Source organism: Microtus oregoni, unplaced genomic scaffold (assembly GCF_018167655.1).
Source record: "Microtus oregoni isolate MIOR12 unplaced genomic scaffold, Mior012 000016F_ref0000370, whole genome shotgun sequence".
Taxonomy (NCBI): domain Eukaryota; kingdom Metazoa; phylum Chordata; class Mammalia; order Rodentia; family Cricetidae; genus Microtus; species Microtus oregoni.
Window position 1 is genome coordinate 16,964,112 of NW_024543075.1, and position 22,236 is coordinate 16,986,347.

The 22,236-nt window shown below is 44.1% G+C and overlaps 1 protein-coding gene across 1 annotated transcript; it reads right to left on the reverse strand.

The window, feature by feature from the left end:
- Positions 1-6,304: 6,304 nt before the first annotated feature.
- Positions 6,305-21,455, reverse strand: Fus (FUS RNA binding protein). The gene is made up of 15 exons (XM_041666756.1): positions 21,337-21,455; positions 19,545-19,569; positions 19,264-19,418; positions 16,410-16,554; positions 16,080-16,267; positions 15,630-15,843; positions 14,009-14,043; positions 12,519-12,551; positions 11,082-11,185; positions 9,913-10,042; positions 8,301-8,402; positions 8,049-8,172; positions 7,019-7,119; positions 6,755-6,899; positions 6,305-6,523 (listed from the first exon to the last, which is right to left on the reverse strand). The coding sequence occupies exons 1-15, from the start codon at positions 21,347-21,349 to the stop codon at positions 6,484-6,486; spliced, it is 1,554 nt and encodes a 517-aa protein (XP_041522690.1). The 5' UTR covers positions 21,350-21,455; the 3' UTR covers positions 6,305-6,483.
- Positions 21,456-22,236: the final 781 nt, after the last annotated feature.

The window sequence follows — 22,236 nt, forward strand, 5'->3', positions numbered from 1 at the left end:
AGGTCTGGGCCACCACCTGGGGCCATGTTGGTGTCCAAGGGCCACTTTCCTGCTGGATCATGCCATCCTGAGTGACCTGCACTGCCACCTGGGGTCACGGTGACATCAGAGCCCAGGCTACTGCTGGGGACCATGTCTAGATTCATGGTCTTACCAGAGCCAGGATCTGTGTTGATGTCCATAGTCTATGATGCCACCAAAGGCCACACAGATCCTGTGGTCATGTTGGTGTCTACAGACTTCCACCAGCAAGGCCATGCCAATCTGGCCTGCACTGTTACCTGGGGTGGTAACTAAAGCTAACCCACAAAAAGCCCCACACATGCCCAGTGCCTTGGAGCACATCTCAAAACTAGACGTTTGGAACACTGAAGAACTAGACGACCACTGATCAGTCCTGTAAAGACAAACAAGCCGCTTTTGGAGGCAATGGACAAAGTGACAGAACTCAATGTTCATTAGCAGTCCCAATCAAGAGTCCCAAGGAAATTTCCAACATCATACTTAGGCCAAACTCTCTAAGACCCACCCCACTCCAATAGTGTTTCTCTGTATTTCCCTGGAACTCACTCTAAACCAGGTTGGCCTCAAACTCAGATATTCATCTGCTTCTACCTCTTCAGTGTTGGGTTTAAAGATCTTTGCTACCCGTCTAATGCCGAACTTTTAATGATGCCCAATCCAAACTATTTTTAGTTTTTTGGGGGGCCAGGTTGGCTTTATTGAGACAGAGTTCTATGTAGAGCAGGCTGGCCTCCAACTCAGAGATCTGCCTCTGCCTGAGTGCTGAGATTAAAGATGTACCAGGGTAAAAAAATAGCTTTTCTTTAAAGATTTATTTAGGGGCTAGAGAGATGGCTCAGAGGTTAAGAGCACTGCCTGCTCCTCCAGAAGCCCTGAGTTCAATTCCCAGCAACCACATGGTGGCTCACAACCATCTGTAATGAGATCTGGTGCCCTCTTCTGGCCTGCGGGCACACAGACAGAATACTGAGAATACTGTATATATATTTTTTAAAAAATTAGCCAGGCAGTGGTGGCACGTGTCTTTAATCCCAGCACTCACGAAGCAGAGGTAGGCAGATCTGAGTTCGAGGTCAGCCTGGTCTACAGAGCTACTTCCAGGACAACTAGACAACTAGGGTTGTTACAGAGAAACCCTGTCTCAAAAAAAATCAATATATTCACATGTATATACATATATATCATTATGTAATAAGTGTTCTGCCTACATGCCAGAAGAGGGCACCAGATCTCATCACTTATGGTTGTGAGTTACCACCATGTGGTTGCTGGAAATTTAAACTCAGGAACTCTGAAATAATCCTGCACTCCATCTCTCCAGCCCCAGGCTCTGAAGTTTTTAAGAGGACTCAGTGCATCACACTAGTGATTTTTCCCGTGTCTCCCACCCAAGTGTCCCCAATTCAAAATGATAAACCTTCTCAAATCTGTTCAAGCTTCAGTTTCTGAACAAGAATAGAAGCCAACCCAAGCTAGACTTGTGGTATTTACAAAAATCTATATACAGGCTGGACATGATAGCCCATATAGCCTATAAAATCCCAGCAATTGGGAGGCAAAGGCCTACAGTCTCTCAGGACAGTCAGAGTTCAAGTAATAACATACATACAGAAGAGATAACCCAGGCACATTCTGTCTAACTTCCTCTTCCTAAGAGTTTTATATTTTTAATTATTTATATATATACTTATGTCTGGAGGGCTGTGCATGTATGTGGACAGAGGCTTTGGATCACTCAGAGAGATGACTTTGAGCTGTTTGATTTTGGTACAAGGGATCAAACTTATCTCTGCAAGATCAATGTGTGTTGATCTTGCTCAGCTTCTTTTAAAAAAAAAAAAGGAGGGGGTGAGGAAGTGGAGATAATTCAGCAGGTAAGCATAGATTTGGTTTCCAACATCCACACATTGGCTTGCAACCATTCATAGGCATATACACAGTACATTAAGGCTTATACACTTGGGCTGGAGAGATGGCTCAGGTTAAGAGCACAAGTTGCTCTTCAAGAGGTCCTGAGTTACCACATGGTGGCTCAGCCATATGTAATGAGATCTGGTGCCCTCTTCTGGTCAGCAAGCATACAGACAGAACACTGTATACATAATAATTTCTAAAAAATATGTAAATCTTAAAAAAATTTATTGGCAGAGACAACATAATATAGTGAGGCGCTGAAGGAAGTACAACCTGAGGCAGGGATGGGAACCACAGAGGAATTGTGGAGCTGTCACGTCGGGGCTGGAGAGATGAGTCAGTGGTTCGGGGCACACACTCATCTTGCAGATTTGTTTGGTCACCTGTACCCACATCAAACAACTTAAAACCACCTGTAACTCCAACTCCACCTCCAGTGTGATCCAAAGCCTCTGGCCACATAAAGGTACACTTCCCAGACACACAACATATGTATATACATAATTAAAAATAAATCTTAATAAAGTCAGGCAGAAAATATGACTGGGTCATCTCTTCATGTTAACTGGTATCCTAGTTAGGTTTTTGGTTTTGTTTTTTTTTGTTTGTTTGTTTTTTAATTTTCGAGACAGGGTTTCTCTGTAGTTTTTGGTTCCTGTCCTGGAACTAGCTCTTGCAGACCAGGCTGGCCTCGAACTCAGAGATCTGCCTGCCTCTGCCTCCCGAGTGCTGGGATTAAAGGCGTGCGCCACCACTGCCCAGCGTCAGGTTTCTATTATCTGCGATAAACACCGTGATCAAAAGCAACTTGTGGAGAGGCCTTATTTGTCCTATACGTACTACTCTTAGTCCATCATAACAAGAAATAAAGGTAGAAACAAGGTAGAACATGGAGATAGGAACTGAAGCAGAGTACCTGGGATGCAGGAAACTCCCAATCTGACTAAAAGCAATGGTATGGTAGTGGGCCCAACAGGCAGCAATATCAAAAGCTCAAGGCCATCCTGTGCTACATACAGTAAGTGTCCATTTTAAAAATAGTAAGTCGACACATGATCTCACACTGGCAAGTCACCATCAAAGCCCAAGAACACTATAAATGCACAAAATTACCTTTCATGAAATTATATACTTAAAGTACATATGGAACAAGAAATTTCACATTTCTAACCCCACGAAACAATATGAACATTTCCAAACTTAAAAATACCAGAAACCGCCGGGCGGTGGTGGCGCACGCCTGTAATCCCAGCACTCGGGAGGCAGAGGCAGGCGGATCTCTGTGAGTTCGAGACCAGCCTGGTCTACAAGAGCTAGTTCCAGGACAGGCTCCAAAACCACAGAGAAACCCTGTCTCGAAAAACAAAAAAAAAAAAAAAACCAGAAACCGCTGGGCGGTGGTGGCTTACACCTTTAATCCCAGCACTCAGGAGGCGGAGGCAGAGGCAGGTGGATCTGAGTTCGAGGTCGACCTGGTCCACAAAAGCTGGTTACAGGACAGGCTCCAAAGCTATGGAGAAACCCGGTCTCAAAATACAAACAGCAAAACATTCCTGATCCTATTATGGATCTTGGTTATTAAACTGATAATCCACACATTAAAGTGAGGATTATTCAGTCTGAACTATACCAACTGACACAAGTTTAGAGGGTTTCCCACCATGAGAATTCCCCTTTTATAGTTTGGAGATCAGTTTGATGAGAAAGGCTCCCAGTTGGGAGAACTATTTGGGAAGGATTAGTTGTTTTTTGGAGGAAGCTGTGTCACTGAAGGTAGGTAGGCTTTGAAGCTCCAGACTTGTGCCATTGTTTTGTTTTGTTTTTTCAAGAGACAGGGTTTCTCTGGCTGTCCAGGAACTCACTCTGTAGATCAGGCTGGCCTCCAACTCAGAGATCCACCTCTGCCACTTGGCAGCCTTGGGATGTGAGCTCTTGGCTGCTCCCATTCTATCTCTGCTCTACTCCATCATGAACTCTAACCAACCTCTTAAGTCCAATGAAATGCTTTTAGGTTGCCTTGGTCATGTTTAATCACAACTAAGACAAAGTCAGAGTAAACAAAATTGACTAAATTTACCTGAAACTCTGAAAAACCTAAACAAAGGCCTATCAGCTTAGATGACAGCAAAGTTCCTACACTGCACTGCTTTTTGTGAAACCCCAGACATTACAAAGTACTAAATACTCTCAACTGGAAAACAGACTCCTCTTGGAGGAATATGGACAAGATGCCAACTGCAAAGAACTGCTATTGTTCAAAGCTTATTCTCATGGCCTACCCATCCCAACTCAACCTGTCAATCCACGTTTTGAAAGAAGTTTAAGAGGCTGGAGGGCATGGATGGTTCATCCATTAAACATACTTGCCTTTTAGAGTTTTGTTGCCAGTACTAGGGAGCCTACTACCCTCTTCTAGCATTCACCTGCAAGCTAGTGGTGTCCACCCACATACATAATTGAAAATTAGGCCAGGCTTGATGCTGCTCACCTTTGGAAGGCAAAGGCAGGTAGTTCAAGGTCAATCTGGTCTACATAGGGAGTTCCAGGCCAGCCAAAGCTAAATATATATATAGTTTGTCAAAACAAAGTTAACTGCATAGTAGATTGTTATTAACGGGGGGGGGGGGGGATAATTTACCTCAGAATTTTTTGGTTTGGGATTTTCATGTTTTAGTTTTTTGAGACAGGGTTTCTCTGTATAGCCCTGGCTGTCCTGGAACTCACTCTGTAGGCCAGGCTGGCCTCAAACTCAAAAGATATACACCTGCTTCTGCATCTGTCTGCTGGGATTAAATGCATGCACTGCCACCATCTGGCAGAACTAAAGTTTTTAAAAGATGCCCAGCTTGGCTTTCCACTACAGCACCAGCACGTTTCTGTGTTTATCCCAACAAACTGGATAGCCCAATGGGTTCCTATAATCCCTTCTCTTCCCTGGCACACACAATACACCAATACCCAAGACCAACACCATGAGAGTTCTGAGCACACTGCATATTAAAGAGCTGCGTCTACAAAATCCCTTTTATCCCAGATTTCATCATTTCTAAACAACCTTAAGATTCAATTATTTCCCATCTAACCTCTGCCAATATGCTCTTAGTTGGCTATTCTTTGTATGCCTGGAACTTGTGGTCCTCCTGCTTTGGCTTCTAAATACCAAGATGACAGGCATGGGCTCACAACTGGTCTCCAAAAGCTCAATAAAGGCATTACAACTAAATGTCATGGCAGTATAACTTCTGGGCACACACCACACACACACACACACCCCAGAAAAATGGAACATACAAAACCATGTCCATTCTCCACTCTTTGCAGTACTACTGTAAGACATCAACTAAGTTTGTCTGGAGTGTTCTGAACACATACAGGAACCACTATGCTCACCCAGAAGCTGAGCTGCATGTGGCTTACTAATGTGTGCACAGCCCTCTGCAGGGCCAGATACTACCATCAGTTCTTCTTTAACAGTTCTGGAACTCTAGGTCAGCCTCAGAAACTAACAAACTCAAGACTAGCCTGGGATACCTAAAACCATATCTAGGCTATAAACAAAAACAAATTTGTCAATGACAGTTTTGCCATCAATGATGACCTACCTGGGCACCAGAACCAACTGTCTTCATCTACCTATAATCTATACACTATACCTAACCACTACTGGGCACCTGGTAATAAAAAGCTTCAACCTCAGGGCTGGAAAGACAGTTTCAAGGTCAACTAATGATCAAGTTACCAAATATGGGGATTACAATGTTTTAAATCCTGACTCCACCCCTGCCTCGTTGGTCTTTAGAGTTTCTCTACAAACAGTTCTGGCTCTCCTGAAACTATGTAGAGACCAGGCTGGCTCAAGAGATGCACGTGCCTCTGCCTCCCAAGAGCAGGGGTTAAAGGTGTACACCACACCACTGCTACACGGGTGACTCCACCCTTTTGTTATTCAACTTTCCTTAAAGGGAGGAACTGTTGCCAGGAATACCACACATCTTTAATCCTAGCACCCAGGAGGCAGTTTTAGGTGAGCCAAGGTTACACATTTACCATAGTCATAGCAAACAGCTGAAATAGGACTGACTAAGTTCAAAGCATCAAATTTCAAAATACCAATGACCTACAGATGTCAGGGTTCAGGCAGAATGTAAAAGTGAATCACCCAGAGCACTGTATGCATGGTCCTCTTCCTGAAATCTAGGTACCAAACATTCACCTCTTTCCTAGAAACCAAGAATTCCTGTCTTTCCAATGCTAGATAGAAACAAGTTATTCAAATTCCTGCTATGCAAGATGATCTGAGGAGTATTTCCCCACATTCCTAACACAGACCCCACCTCCAGAAAGTAAACTGGGGGCAGCAACAGAATTTAACTAAAATGTTTTTTTTAATGGGAACCAAAGATATGGTTACAATTACGGTCATCTGACACACACACACACACAAAAAAAAAAATCCATGGGCAATTCTGAATTGAAAGTTTACAAAATAACAAGGGTAACACTGGGTACAGGAAGAAGAGCTGTTCCAGAACTTCAGAAGCCAAGCTAATATGGCCTCTCCCTGCGATCCTGTCTGTGCTCACCCCTGAAAGAAGAATTATCAGATATGAGTTACCAGATTATTCAATATCCTACTTGTCCCGTTACCCAACAAATGATTTTTCTTCAGTAAAACAACCTTAAGACTTGGTTCTTAATTCTTCTACTCCCCCTTCCCAATAATGTGACCAGCTAAGTCTTATCCTAGGAAATCACTCAGTAAAACCTTTTTTCCTCCCAACCTCTGACCAATTTATTTGTTTTGATTTAGACTTACCTGGAGTCCATCTTGCCAGGGCCAAAACCGCCTCTGTCCCCACCACCCCGGCCCCCTCGGAAGCCCCCACGGTCCCCGCCTCGGCCCCGGTAGCCGCCCCGATCATAGCCTCCTCTGCCACGGCGATCATCTCCATAGTTACCCCCTAGAAAAGAAATGACAATTTATCATCCTCATTCTTCTACTTTCCCACCCACTACCCTTCTAAATCAAAAGTATAGAGTTCTTTTGGGACTTCCATAACCAGTTCTGCTCCCTTCTTACCCATATGAGAGCCTCCTGGTCCCCCTCCTGGGCCATCTGGCTTAGGGGCCTTACACTGGTTGCATTCATTTCTCCAAGAGAAGTTCATGTTCTCACATGTACTAAAAAAATGAAAGGGGAATTAATTTGGAGTAGAGTCCAAAACACTGAATTCATAAGACTCTGAAGGCTTGTTTCTCAGCAGGAGCTAAACGAAAGTATTATTAAGCCTAGACCACTACAGCCTCCTTTTCTGTAGTTAAGTTTATCACAGCTCAGTTTGAAACACATTTCTTCATATTTGAAATCTTAATCTCACTTCAGTATGTCTGAACATGAATCATAATCACCTTTCTGTTCAGCATATTCATGTTATCCTACAATATCCGACCCACTTAGAATCTCAGTTCTAAGTCTCATTTTATACCCAGTACTTTAGAGTACATAGGTGTAGCGGTTTGAATGAGAATGTCCCCCCCCCCCCCCGCCCAACTTAGGCTCATGTTTGAATACTTGGTCCCCAGTTGATGTAAAGGTGAAAACGGGCAGGCATGGGACAAGAATGAAATTTCAAAAACCCAGTTAGTATTCTCTTACCTCATAGAAGTTTTTGTCTCATGCCATGCCTGCCTGTTAATATGGTCCCTACCATGATGTTTATCACAGCAACATGAATATAACTAAGATAAATAGAATTCTGTACTCTCCAAAATACTGTAGTTATTCACTTAGGAAACTCTAATCTTCCCTAAAATAAACTATTAACTCAATCTTCCATCTACAATATTTTATTAGTTAAAAGAAAACATCTTCCTAACTCTTAACATAGTATCAAGGACCAAACACAGTTTTTTTTCCCCCGAGACAAGGTTTCTCTGTGGTTTTGGAGCCTGTCCTGGAACTAGCTCTGTAGACCAGGCTGGTCTCGAACTCACAGAGATCCGCCTGCCTCTGCCTCCCGAGTGCTGGGATTACAGGCGTGCACCACCACCGCCCGGCCAAACACATTATTTAAAAAAAAAAAAAAAAAAAAAAAGACAAATTCACTCACGGATTAGGGCACTTCCAATCCCCAGCTCGTTGCTGTCCACCACCTCCCCCACCTCCACTGGGGAATCCTCCACGGCCACCGCCACCACTGCCACCTCCTCCATAGCCTCCACGGCCCATGGGTCCTAAAATACAAACAGAATTATGAATCTACTTCCTTCATGTGGTTAGCCTACTTTTTTCAAACTTCTTTTCTTCATCTTCCACATTGTGCTTCATGACCTCTTTAAACCAAAATAAATACATGGCTCACCTCCTCGCCCTCGGCCTCCACGACCATTTCCACCACCCCGATTAAAGTCAGCTCTGCGAGTAGCAAATGAAACCTTTATAGGATTTCCAGAGAATTCTTTACCTAAAGAAATAAAGGTAGGCGAATTAGCCAAAATAAAATATATTTTAATTTGAAAGCCCTATGTTGGAATCTATTATACATTAAGGTTTTGTTCTGGAGTTTGACACAGGATCTCACTATGTAGCTATGGCTGTCCTGGAACTATGTAGACCAAGCTGATCTCAAAAATTCTATGATTTACCTGCCTCTGCCTCCCAAGTATGGGGATTAAAAACATGCTTCACCTTCCTAGCTCCATTACTAAGTAATTATTTCAAAGTCAGCTTATTTAAAAAAAGTAGACATAAAAAGACTTGGAGAGAGCTGGAAAGATGATAGCTCACAGCCATCTGTAATGAAATCTGGTGCCCTCTTCTGGCCTGCAGGCAGAACACTTTATACATAATAAATCAATCTTTGGGGGGGGGATTTGGAGAGTTAGAGATGGCTGATGGCGAGTATTAAAAGCACTGGTTCAATTCCCAGCAAACACCTGGTGGGGCTCAGTCATCTATAATGAGATCTAGTGCCCTCTTCTGGCATACATGGAGGCAGAATGTTGTACACATAATAAATTTTTAAAAATATATTTGGAAGTGGAAATATAGAATGCAGTGGTTCACATCCCCAGCACCATAAAAATAATCAGGAAGAAGCCAAGTGTTGGTGGTACACGCCTTTAATCCCAGCACTCGGGAGGGATCTCTGTGAGTTCGAGGCAAGCATAGTGTACAGAGTTCCAAAACACAGAGAAACTGGGGGGGGGGACACGACACAAGAGGAAGATGGCTTGGTAGGTGAGAATGCTTGCCACCAAGCATTATGACCTAAATTCAATCCCATGAGCACACACGGTGGAAGGTGAGAATTAACTTCACATGGTTTTTTTGCTCACTGACCTCTATGCCTATACCATAGCATGTACACGCCCTATCTAGATATACAGCAAATCTTGATTAGTTGAAGACTACAGATCTAAAACACTTTTAGAATTTGGAGAAATGGGCTGGAGATATGGCTCAGTGGTTAAGATCACTGGCTACTGTCTGAGTTCAATCCCCAGCACCCAAAAGGCAGCTTACCCTGCCTTTAACTCCTGGTTCCAAGGGATCCAAAACCCTCAGACATATATGCAAGCAAAACACCAATGTACAAAAAATAAAAATAAACACAGAGAAAGTAATTTTAAAAAAACTAAGAGTGGATTGCCTTCTTAAAATGATTTATAAACTAATGGACATGAACAAAGGAGACTACACTGAAATTACAGATAAATAAGCGCCAAAGGCCTACAAGATGGCTCAGCAGGTAAAGCTGATTGCTGCCAACCAACCGGGACCACCCAAGTTCCATTCTCATGGCCCATTTGTTACAAGAACCAAACTGATCACTCCAAGTTGTTCTCTAAACGCCGCAGGTTTTTCCATACACAGTATTAAAGACTCAGCACCATTAAGACCCAAACTCCTCAAACAGACCCTGTCTCCGTAGCCCCACCCCTACCACCACCACCGTGGTTTCTTATACATACCATCAAACCAATCGATAGCTGCTTTAGCAGAAGGTGGGTCATCAAATGAGACTGTTGCCTCCCCTTTCAGCTTGCCAGTTTCCCTGTCCGTATACAAATTAATCATAGGCTGTCCAGTTTTCTTATTTGTCTAAACAAAACAAAACAAATCATCACTTTTTAGAAGATACAAGCTGGTTTGGCTTAGTGTTTATATATAACCTGCACACACACTGTACATCCCTATAGGTTGAGTGTTATACATAGGTTCAGTGGTTACAGAACTTTCTTGGCAAAAACAATGGTACAGGGCTCAATCTTCATCATGGCAGCGAAAACTCCACATTACCTGCAATACCTAAATAATGTTATAGTTATATTGTACTGTTAGAACATGGTTCTACAGTTGTTAAGTTGTACCATTTTAGTCTAGCCAAGTTCAAAATTAAACACAATCTAAAGTTGGTACAATCTACTAACACAGTGCATATAGAAACTTCCATCATTACCAAGACTTAGTTCCAAACTTTGACTCTTTCTGTCTCACAGAAGCCCTGCCCTGGTTTACACTGTGCCCTTGAGTACCACCTTATCAGACCAATTTTTTTTGGTGTGGTTTCTTTTAGAAAAGTGAAACCATGAAATGCTCTCTGCTCAATGTTAAGTTGAAGTGGCGACACCCATTAGACTTTGGCTCTGCCAGATATTAGAGACACATACTTGCAATCCCAATATTCAACTGAATTTTATTTTTTGAGACATGGTCGTTACAAAATCCAGGCTGTCCTGGAAGATCACTTGTTTCTGCGGGGAATAAGGGTGTGCAACCTACACTCAACTGAAATTTAACAGTTTAAGTATACAAAACACAAAACAAAACCCAAGGATTATGCCAAGTTTAAAGCCAGCCTGGGGTGCACAGTGTACACCCTAATCTTAAAAAAAAAAGATTGCTTTCACTACTAACAATAAACAAGACCTTTATTTTTCTTTCCCTTCATCTCTCTGTAGAGTCTTGACTGTTCTGCAACTCACTCTGTAGACCAGGCTGGCACTGGAACTCAAGAGATCCATAGTGCTGGGATTTAAAGGCATGTGCTGTCAACCACCACCCAGCACCAAGATTGCTGTTTTTATTAACATGTGAAATCTGAGAGCCTGTAAAGAAGCACTTATTATCTCACAAGTACCTTAATGATTCCAATCTGCTTGAAGTAATCAGCCACAGATTCTATTGTAACATTCTCGCCCAGGCCTTGCACAAAGATGGTGTTGTTGTCTGAATTATCCTGTTCTGTTTGTTCAAAACAGGGCGAAAGGAAATTTGAAGAGCACAGGAAAGACAAAGGTAAGTATTATCAACAGCGTAAGTATTTAAGATTTCAAGCAAACGCTCAGATTTCTGACCAACTAGTCATTCAATTATTATATTATATAAACCAACGGTACTCAACAGTCATGCTCCTTTGGGGAATCAAGCAACTCCTTCACATGAGTCTCCTATGGCCATAGGAAAATATATACGATTTATAACACTAGCAAAATTACAGTTATGAAGTTGTAGTAAGAGTAACTATGGTTGGGAAACTGTTTTACAGAATCACATAGTATTGGGAACGTTAAAAAACCAACTGAAATAAGCAATCCAATCCATCCTTATTCTAATATTTGAGTATTCATCTACCTCCTTTAAAAAAGTTACATCTCACAACTATCCTTGAAATATTTGACACCTAATACAATACAGAAACCAGTTTCCCAACTTTCACTTCAAGACTTCTTCGTAAAAACCCCCATTTCACACTAGGAGGGGCATAGTGGAACATGCCTCTAATCCCAGCACTCAGAAGGCAGAGGCAGGTAGATCTCTGAATTCTAGAACAGCCTGGTCTATTATACAAATTAAGAATATCATCAAAAGAGATATTGCTTCCCTTACACATCTTGCAATCGGGTCTTTTATTCACTGAATATTGTTTGCTCAACAATTTAGATGTGTGTCCTTTTTTCTTGAGTTTAAAACAGTCCCCTGTGTAGCCCCTGGCTATCCTGGAACTAGCTCTGTAGAACAGACTAACCCAGATCTGAATTCAAGAGATCAGCCTGCTAGGAACAAAGGTGTACATCACACCTGGGTTAATTATGTGTGTATTTTAAAAACACCACCACTAGTGACAGGCAGTGGTGGTCCACGCCTTTAATCCCAACACTTGGGAGGCATAGGCAAGTGGATCTCTGTGAGTTTGATGCCAGCCTGGTCTATAGAGCGAGTGCCAGTGCAGGTTCCAAAACTACAGAGAAACCCTGTCTAGGTAGGGGGAGGAGGAGAGGGAAAGGAAGTGGGAGGAAGAGAGGAGGTGGAAATTTTTAGTAATTTTTAATAAAATTTTTAATTAAAAAAAGCAAACAAAACAAAAACACCACTACTAATTAATCTTAAATGAACACTGCGACTTACTAGAAATAATAATTACCAGACTCACCCTAGACCTCTGGATCCAGTATTCCTAGTATTTATAGACCACTGCTGCTGACCGGGTACAACTAAACCCCCTTTCCCTTCTCTCTACTTTTTCAGCTGTTTCCAAGAATACCAAGGTGAACACTTCATGAAAACCTGAACTCACCAGAATCATGGCGTGATCCTTGATCCCGAGGGCCTTAGTTACATGAAAAAAAAGAAAACAAAAACAAGGAAAGGAGGCCATAAGCTAACAGGAAAGGACAGTTAATTAAGGCAACAAATTCACATCTAATCCAAATTCTTGCTTCCAGCCTCTCTCCAAACCCTATCCTGGGGCCTGCCCAGTAGAGAAAATTCTAGGCAGGTCTCAGGGAGACACAACACAGGCCCTTTTCTTAAGAACTGTTATTTTGAGTCCCCAGAGATAATGTCACACTTCAAGAAAATGCTCTCTCCCCCAGCTAGAGCTGGGAAATGTCCTCAGCACAGATGGGGGGCAGTTCAAACTCAGTAACTCATTTATATTAACCAACCAACTCATACATTAACTTGGTCCTGGTTCTCCCACCAGAGAGACAGAAGCTCAACACCAGCAATGTGATGTGCATCCATCCAGTTTCTCCAAACTTTTAACACCAAAGACAACCCTTGTAGAAATTTTTAATTTCATCTTGAAAACCATTCTTAACCATACTGTTTCCCCAAAGCAACATGAAATAAAAACATACATAGTAGCTATTTTAGTTTAAAAGCATGTCCCAGGGAATAGACCATAAATTTTTCATAATACAGCCTCTATTTTTTCCCAGACACCATCTTTAACCAATGTTTATCTAAATTCATCATATATAAATATCGTACCTGTACAAAATGACACCTAAGTCATGAACCCAAGCCTTTGGCTTTACGTGTTTAGACAAATCAAAAAACCATTTTGTTTAACAACCAGAAAAGTTCCAGCTTACTGGGAGACTTCTCAAATTTGACATTTTTCCATGAATTCAAGTTTGTGCTGTTTTAAACCTGGTTATTTCCCATGAGCAAACACATGCTCTCAAGATCTTTCTTGAAGCAGTCCATACCACACCTTCCTTTCCAGATCTAGTTTCTATGTGCTTGTCTGAGTACATATGTAGAATTGCATTGACATCACTTGGTATTTAATAAAAACATATATACCAACTTTACCAGCCTCAGAGTAGGGCAATAATTCATGTCCCTCTCCCTGATTAAAACATTTGGGAGGTTGTGTACATAAACACACATACACACATACACACACACTCTCTTCTCTCTCCTTGGACACACTGATCAAAAGGATCCTAAAGTCAAGTTGGCACCACATGTTCCAGAACATTCTCCAGTTGCTCATGATGGTGTGGTCACTAAGTGCTAGAAGTGGCAACACTCATCAAGAGGCCTAAATACTTGAGTAAAACCAATTTAGTTGCAAGGCTGCTGAGAAGTTATCCCTGCCTGCCTCCAGGTTAGCACACATCTGGCAGCAAGAGGCATTCTACCCCACCCCCTTCCTGGAGGTGGTTACAGACACTTTAGAAACCTTTGACACTTAACAAGCTAAGACATCTGCAAATGAACAATCAGACAAAGCATTGCTGGGAGTTGGGAATTTTGGAAACTCTGTTCACTTACCACCAAATTTATTGAAGCCACCACGGTCACTTCCGCTGGAGAAGACAAGTTAGAAGAAAGGACATGAAGCTTCCAACAGCTACAAAAGGGTTTTGTTTTGGTTTTTTTGTTTCAACATTCCCCAAACATGGGTAGGTGTTTTGGGAAAAAGATTCAAGTGGCTACTAAAATATACCCCTTCCTGACCACCCTTTGTCTGACCTTTGAGCTTATCACACACGTGTGCAACTTCTCAGACACGGTTAAGGATTTTGGTAAAGGATTTTGCTTTAAAAAGTTGTATCTATATCCCCTGGAAAAATAAAAAAGCTCATTTTTCCTTGGTTGTTTTGTTCTTCTGACGTAGATTTTTTTCCTCTTGTTACAAGTGGTGGATAACCCAGCAGTTGGTTTAAAAGATCTACCCCAAATTACCCAGAAGACATTTCACACCAGGCCCCTGGGATAGCCCTGAACACATTTTTGTGTGTGTGGTTTTTGCTTTGAAAGCAGCAAGCAGACTCAACCCAATTCCATAAAGTCATAACCAAAGGCAATTTCCCCTTAGAGCAAGACACTCACAGCTAAGCCCTGTCCTAACTACTGAGCTGTTTTTGATCACCCTTCACCCCCGGGGTCACCCCTTCTACACTTTGAGAAGAGCGAAGTATTTTGCAATGTCACCTTTCATACCTGTGGCACATAAAATGCAGAGCAAGTTAACAGTCACATAACAGTTGTTTGCTTTTTAAAGTTTTGCATTAAACACACGCACACAACTAGAGTTTTCCATACTTTTGCATTTTTTGAGATTACCCCCACCCACCTCTGAATACTTACCATGTACAAACTCAAAAAAACCTACTTTTTGCAAAAAAAGGAACATCACTGACAATTCTCCTTTTCAAAGATAACAGGGTCCTTTAAAGTCACCAAGAGATTTGACAAACTGTTTTAACATCAAATCTAAGGTTTTACTTGAACAAGAGATTCAGTTGGACAAGCGGATTTTAACTGACCCGAGAAAAGACGGACAGTGGAGTAAGAAAGCGGAACACCACTGTCAAGTGTATTTTTCTTGCCCCGAAAGTTTGTACACTTCAGTCAGAAGACCCCATAAATAAACCAAGTCACACACAAAATCATAGTCAAATTAGTGCAAATCAGGCTCATAATTCAAGTAACTACAGAATATAGTTGAGTAAATGCCAATTCCTAGAAGCTGAGGTCAAGTTTACCATTATTACCAATTCCCCTGGAGGACACATGGGAATACACAGAACAAGTTTCCCCAGATATTTCCCAGGAATGGGATTAATAAATTTCCCTTGCAGAGATGTCTTTACTCCCAAGTTTCTTGCCTGAGATAACAATGACTCCAATCCACATGTATCTATGTATATTCTTTTTTGAAAATAAATGCACCAATATTCAAATCTCTACTCAAGAGCTGTAAAAGGGTTTGGGCTCCCACGTTCTCACAAAGACATAATAGGAATATACAAAGAAACACTACTGCCCACAAACTGAAGCCTTTACATACCCCAGAGAACAATACTAACCATGCACTAGAACTGACTTCAAAGGAGATCCATGCAGCACTCCCCCACTGAAGGTACTCCCTGACTCATGAAACACCTACCCCATGCCGCCTCTGCCTCCTCGGCCACCTCCACGGCCTCTGGGTTCATAGCCACCACTGCTTCGGTTGTAACCACCTCCACCGCCCCTGCCACGGCCCCCACGGTCCTGCTGGCCTCCCCCGTAGCCACCACCGCCGCCACCACTCTGGTCCTGATTGCCATAACCACCACCGCCGCCACCACTCATGGAGGACTGATCTTGGCCATAGTTGCCTATAAAAAAATAATAAAAAACGGAGCGTGTGCTTAACATACACAACATAAGCAACATATGCTTAGCATACACAAATTTTTGTTGCAATTCCCAGCAAAATTAAGAGAATATAAAGTATTGTGGAAATGGTCAATGGTCCCACTATAAAGGACAGTAAGAATTAGAAACTTGGTAAACAAGAAGGTAAGGGGCAAATTCAGAGAATAAAGAGACAAAACTGAAGACTCATTCTCACCTCCACCACCCCCTCCACCACCTCCACTGCTGCTGTTGTACTGGTTCTGTTGTCCATAACCCTGAGGTGGGTTATAGGAGCTTTGTTGTTGTCCATAGCTTTGTTGCTGTCCACCATAGCCAGACTGTTGGCCATAGCCTCCACTCTGGGGCTGCCCATAGCTGCTGCTCTGAGAACTGCCACCGTAACTAAGCCGAAAACAAAACAAGAATTATGCTACAAAATGAGCAAAAGCTTGCTTCACTTTTAGTCTATTCCCTTTCTTTACTCATCAGACATCCAACAATTTACCATGAGTTTCTGGCCTTACCCCACTCCCATACTACTTACCTTCCCGAGGTGCTGCTAGGAGCTGGCTGTTGGCCATAGCCAGGGTAGGAGGACTGCTGCCCATAAGAAGATTGGGAACTCTGGCTGCTGCCATAGCCTCCAGTGGAACCATATCCCTGGGGAGCTGACTGAGTGCCATAGCCTGCTATGAAGAAAAAATGAGTTACAAGAGGCCAGGTGTAATTGCGCTCATCTTTAACCCCAGCATTTGGAAGGCAGAGGCAGAAACCTCCACCGATCAAGGCCAAACTGGTCTACATAACAAGTTCAAGTTCTAGGTCAACCAGGGCTACATAAGATAAGCTGAAGAAAAAAAAGGAACTGGGTTAAAGAATAGCTTGAAGAAAATACTGTATTACCTGGGTGGAAAGTCATCTTAGAGACTACTATTAAGTTTACTGACAAGGCCAGCTGCCTGGAGACTGGGGCAGGAAGGTCACAGTTTAAGACCAATCTGGGTATCTTAATGAAACTATTTCCAATTACTTTTTTAAGGAAAATTAACTGGACTTGCTGTGAAAGTCTTTATCAACCTAGGTTCAATCACCAGACCCATCATCTAGGTAGGGAACAACTGATACTAGGTTGTCCTCTGACGTCCACACACACAAACATCATGTAACAAACATGCACATACTCACACAAAATAAAAACAGTAATCACCATGCCTGCCCAGTTTTTTAAAAAAACCTCTGGACCAGGCCGTGGTGGCACACACCTTTAATCCCAGCACTCACTCGGGAGGCAGAGGCAGGTGAATCCCTGTGAGTTCAAGGCCAGCCTGGTCTACAAGAGCTAGTTCCAGGACAGCTAGGACTGTTACACAGGGAAACCCTGTCTCGAAAAACAAAAACAAAACAAAACAAAAAAAAAAAAAAAACAACTCTGTAGAGCCGAGCAGTAGTGGCACTTGCTTTTAATCCCAGCCCTTAGGATGCAATTGAGTCTGAGTCTGATCTACAGAGTTAGTTCTAGGACAGACAAGACTACAGAGAAACCCTATCCTTAAAAAACAAAAAAATTAATAAACCATCTCTGTAAATCTTGAAACACACCAAGCCCAGCATTTCACGCCTACAGTCCTAGAACTCAGAAAGCTGTCTCAAGCAAAGGAGGAGTAAACTAGGGACATAGCTCAGCTAACAGAGTACTTGTTTAGCACGCACAAGCTCTGGGTTCGGTCTTCAGCACCATATAAACCAAGTATACACACCTTTGATCCCAGCACTCAAAAGCAAGATCAGTAGGTTCAAATATACAGCAAGTATCTGGCCAGCCTAGCCAACTTGACATTTTGTCTCAAGACAGAAATTTTATTATTACTTTTATTTATGTTTATTTCGTGTGCATTGATGTTTTGCTAGAATGTATGTCTATATGAGAGCCCCTGGAACTGGAGTTACAGTTTTGAGTTACCATGTGGGTGCTGGGAATTGAACCCGGGTCCTCTTGAAAAACAGCCAGTGCTCTTTAACCACTGAGCCATCTCTCCAGACCGTATTATTTATTACTCTTAAATACTACTATTAAAGCTTTGACTTTAATTATCTTATTTTGTTGCTGGATTTTTTTTTCTTTTAAACAGGATCTATGTAGCTCAGGCTGGCCTCCACCTCAGACTGGCCCATTTCTGCTTCCCAAATGCTGGGATTAAATGTATGGGCCTCCATGTGGTACCCCACCTTTGCTGGGGCTGCGCGTAAGGGTGTTTTGCCTGCCTGGTGCCATCAGTGTCCAGATGACGGCATCAGATTCCTTGATATGGAGTTAGACAGTTGTGTGCCACTGTGTAGGTGCTAGAACACTGGCTCCACTTCTAGAGGATGTGTTCAATTAACTTTGCTGAGCCATCTCTCCACCCACCTGCCCCCACCCCTTTTTTGAAATTTGATTTTTTTGATACAGGACTTCTCTATGTAAACCTGGCTATCCTGGAACTCTGTAGGCCAAGTTGGCCTCAAACTCAAGAGACTCTCACTCGTCTCCACCTCCTGTGTGCTGGGATTAAAGATACACACTACCACCGCCTGGCACTTTACTGTTTAATATAGGTTCAGTTTCATTCTATCTCTCCCAAATCCAGGTTTCCCTATGCCATTACTAACTGAATTTTCATGTATTGCTATAGACTACTTTTTGCCCTTTTGGACGTAAGGGCAAATCCCCCATCTCTGTGCATCACATTTATCAGCCCAATTCCAAAAGTTTTCAAGTAAACCATTTTCTTCTATCCTAAAAATGGTTCTCGGGGGCTGGAGAGATGGCTCAGAGGTTAAGAGCATTGCCTGCTCTTCCAAAGGTCCTGAGTTCAATTCCCAGCAACCACATGGTGGCTCACAACCATCTGTAATGGGGTCTGGTGCCCTCTTCTGGTCTGCAGGCATATAGACAGAATATTGTATACATAATAAATAAATAAATATTAAAAAAAATGGTTCTCTTTAGGAAACATGCTTTCTACAAAATGAAAATATGGAGAAATTCATCCAACAAAGGAACAATTATAAATCATTTTCTTAAAAAGACTGACCACTGGGCCAGAGAGATGGCTCAGCGGTTGAGAGCACCGACTGCTCTTCCAGAGGTCATGAGTTCAATTCCCAGCAACCACATAGTGGCTCACAACCATCTGTAATGAGATCTGGCGCCCTCCTCTGGCGTGCAGGTATACATGCAGACAGAACACTGTATACATAATAAATAAATCTTTAAAAAAAAAAAAAAGACTGACCACTAAATTTTAACAATTACAGATTGATAAGGGAAAATACGGGATTTTCAGTACTGTTCAGGTTTAAGAAGGTATTAACATTCACTAACAGTGTGTGAAGATGTGTTCCACTATGAGACTCACTGTTTTGGGTCTGTCCATAAGAAGAGCCATAGCTGCTCTGGCCGTATCCTGAAGTGTCAGCTGATTGGCCATAACCACTGTAACTCTGCTGGCCATAGGGTTGATTGCTCTGCTGGGAGTAGCCCTGCCCAGGCTGGGTAGGATAGGCCCCATAGCTAGGACAGAGAAAAAAAAACAGATCAGTAAAGTTATCTTAAAATAAAAAACGCATACAAAAACAGATAACTAAAATTATATTGATCACCCTTATTATCTACAAAAGCCAGCCCAGAAACACTCACCTTTGAGTTGCTTGTTGTGTATAGTCTGTAAAAGTGGGAAAGGAAAAAAAATGTTAATTTCAGTTAAGACTGGAATACAATGAAATTCAACAAGTACTAGGCACTCTAAGAAGGGCGGTGGTGGGGCAATCCCTTAATCCCAGCAGTCAGGAGGCAGAGGCAGGTGGATCTCTGAGTTAAGAGGCCAGCCTGGTCTACAGGGATAGTTCCAGGACAGCCAAAGCTACACAAAGCTTGTCTCGAAAATAAAAGTAAAAGGCATTCCAGAGCAAATAAATCTACAACAATTGTAAGTAAAGCGAGCTGGAATAGGCAAGTTTTAATACAAGCAGCGAAAGAACGCAAATTCCTAGACACCAATAATTCTTCGATTTTTGTTTGGTTCTGAGTCAGTCAGGCCCTGGCCATGCTTAGCTGTATGTAGCACAGCCCGAGGCATCATACCGGCGGGGGGGGGGGGGGGGGGGACACCAAAGATTTCTGTGGGTAACTACTATTATCTGAAACATTGTCAAGGGACTGGTCCTGTACTTTTCAAAATTTTCTCGTTTTTGTTTTTTTTTTTTGCCGACAGGGGTCTCTATTATGTACCTCTGACATCTCCGAACTCACTATGTAGGCCAAGCTGGCCTCAAACTAAAGAGCCCTCCCTATACCTGAGACATGTGCCACCACACCGGCTTAAATTTTTTCTTCTTTAAAGTCTCAAAACTACAGCACAAACGGATCTCTGAACTTTAAAAAATGTTCTCCTCTCGGGCCTCTCCAAGGCCTGCAACACACCATACCAACTAAATACCTTTAAAAAACACTTATTCACCCCGTGACCAACCTTGGAGACCGTAAGGCCAAGTGGCGTTTTAGCACAAAGCCAAACAATCAAGGCGGCAAAGCTCTTTGACCCGAGTAGCCTCGAGGCTCCCGGCGATCGCGTTCCCGCCTACCGTGCGCACGAGAAGCAGAGAGCTCTTTAAACGCGCTACGCGGTGGAGCTCAGCTCCGTGCAGGAAACCCTGGGCCTGCCCCCGCACAAGGAAAAAAATGACAGCCGCGAGGGTGTGGCCTCGGAAAGCGACTCCTTCGGTTTCCTTCCTGCCTCGGGAAAGCTAAATCCCGAAGTGGGAATGGCGTCCGGCCGGATCCGGGAGGCCGTTGGTCATTCCCCGCAACCTCGCGGACACGCGGGCCAGTTCCGGGCGTCCCCGCTCCCGCCGGGCGGCCACGGAGGAGGGAAGAGGGCGGCCCCGCCCCTTCCCGAGGGACGCGGGGAGCAGGGCGAGGCCACCACCGGACAGTCTTCCGCCGAGGGTCTCGCGACAAAAAAAGAAAGAAAAAAAACTCCAACCAACTCGAGGCCGGCGACGGGGGAAAAAACGCGCCGAGAAAGGAGGAGGGGCCAGAGGAGCGCGTGCGCGCGCCGAGTGCCCGGATGCAGCACTGCGACAAAGCGAGGCCCGGCACGCCGGGAGGGGGTGGGGCGAGGCTACAGCGAGCAGGGTCCTCCGCGCCCCTCACTCCAGGTCGCCAGGCCGCGTCCCTCTCTCCACGGTCCCCGCCCCGAGTGACCGGGCCCGGGGAGAAAGCCCTCAGGCGCCGCGTCAAAGGCACTGGAGGAGCCAAACAAAATGGCGACACCGCCCTCCCCTTCCCTCTTCCCGCCGCTTCCCGCCACAGAGGTGCGGGAGCCCACCCTTGCCCGCCAACACGGGCCCCGCCGAGAAACCCCAAGTCTGGCCGGGAGGGGACGAGGCTTCCCCGGGACGCGCCATCGCCGCCTCGCGCCCCCACATACCGTTTGAAGCCATGTCCGCGCACGCGCGTACAGGCCGCCAAGCAGCCGAGTTCCAGGCGACTGCGAAGATGCGCCGCGAGGACTGAGCGACCCCGCCTCCCGCGGCCGCCTTAAGTACGCCTCCCGCCTACGCGCCCCGCGCACGTACCAAGTGAGGCCGCGCGAGGGGGGAGCACGGTCGGGCTCCCAGCCCTTCCCGAGGATGCAGAGAATCCCGGGAGGCAGGAGGAAAACGGATCGGCCTCAGAATGATGTCCTTGTGTGTGCTGCCATCTTAGGGATAATGAACTCGCCTTCGGCGCCCGGGACCCGGCTCCGACACGCTTCTACCCTCGGAGGCAGAATGGTACGGCCCAGCCTCCCGCTGTGGGCGGTGCCAGAGCTCTGAGCTGGAGAGCGGATCTCGAGTCAAGGCCTGGAGTCCGCGGGTGTGGGAACCGAGATTGCTCCGGCCGGCCCCTCGCTGGGCCCCACTTTCACTGGGGAGGGCGTGCTTCCGCCTGCCCTGGCATCTGGCCCTCCACCTTCTCTCCAGAAAGCATCATCTGTCTCGGTCCCTTACTCTCTCCGTTTTCACTTAGTCGTGCCTCAGCTTGCTGTTCCTTAGACCTTACTAAGATTTGTAGATTGTGACGTTTGACATGAAAGAAGATGGGCTTTAGCCTGAACCCCGTGGCCTTAGTCTGTTTCAACACTAACACACGGCGACAGCTTAAAGCTGGAAGCAATTTCTCACCTTTTTTTTTTTTTTTTGACCTCTCGGTGCAGCCCAGCTAACCTCGAGTTCATGATCCTATTTGCTGTTGAGCAAAGCATTCTAGAATTACAGTCGGCCTGGCTTTCTCCCTCATCTTGTAAAGAAAATGAGTGTATCTGCCTGCTACAAATGAAGTCTGAGGA

Coding starts and splice junctions, on each gene's coding strand:
- Fus (XM_041666756.1), bottom strand. Junction 16,268..16,409: donor CCTAGCAGCACCTCGGGAAG/GTAAGTAGTATG, acceptor TTTTCGGCTTAG/TTACGGTGGCAGTTCTCAGA. Junction 14,044..15,629: donor GGAGGCAGAGGCGGCATGGG/GTAGGTGTTTCA, acceptor TGTCTTCTCCAG/CGGAAGTGACCGTGGTGGCT.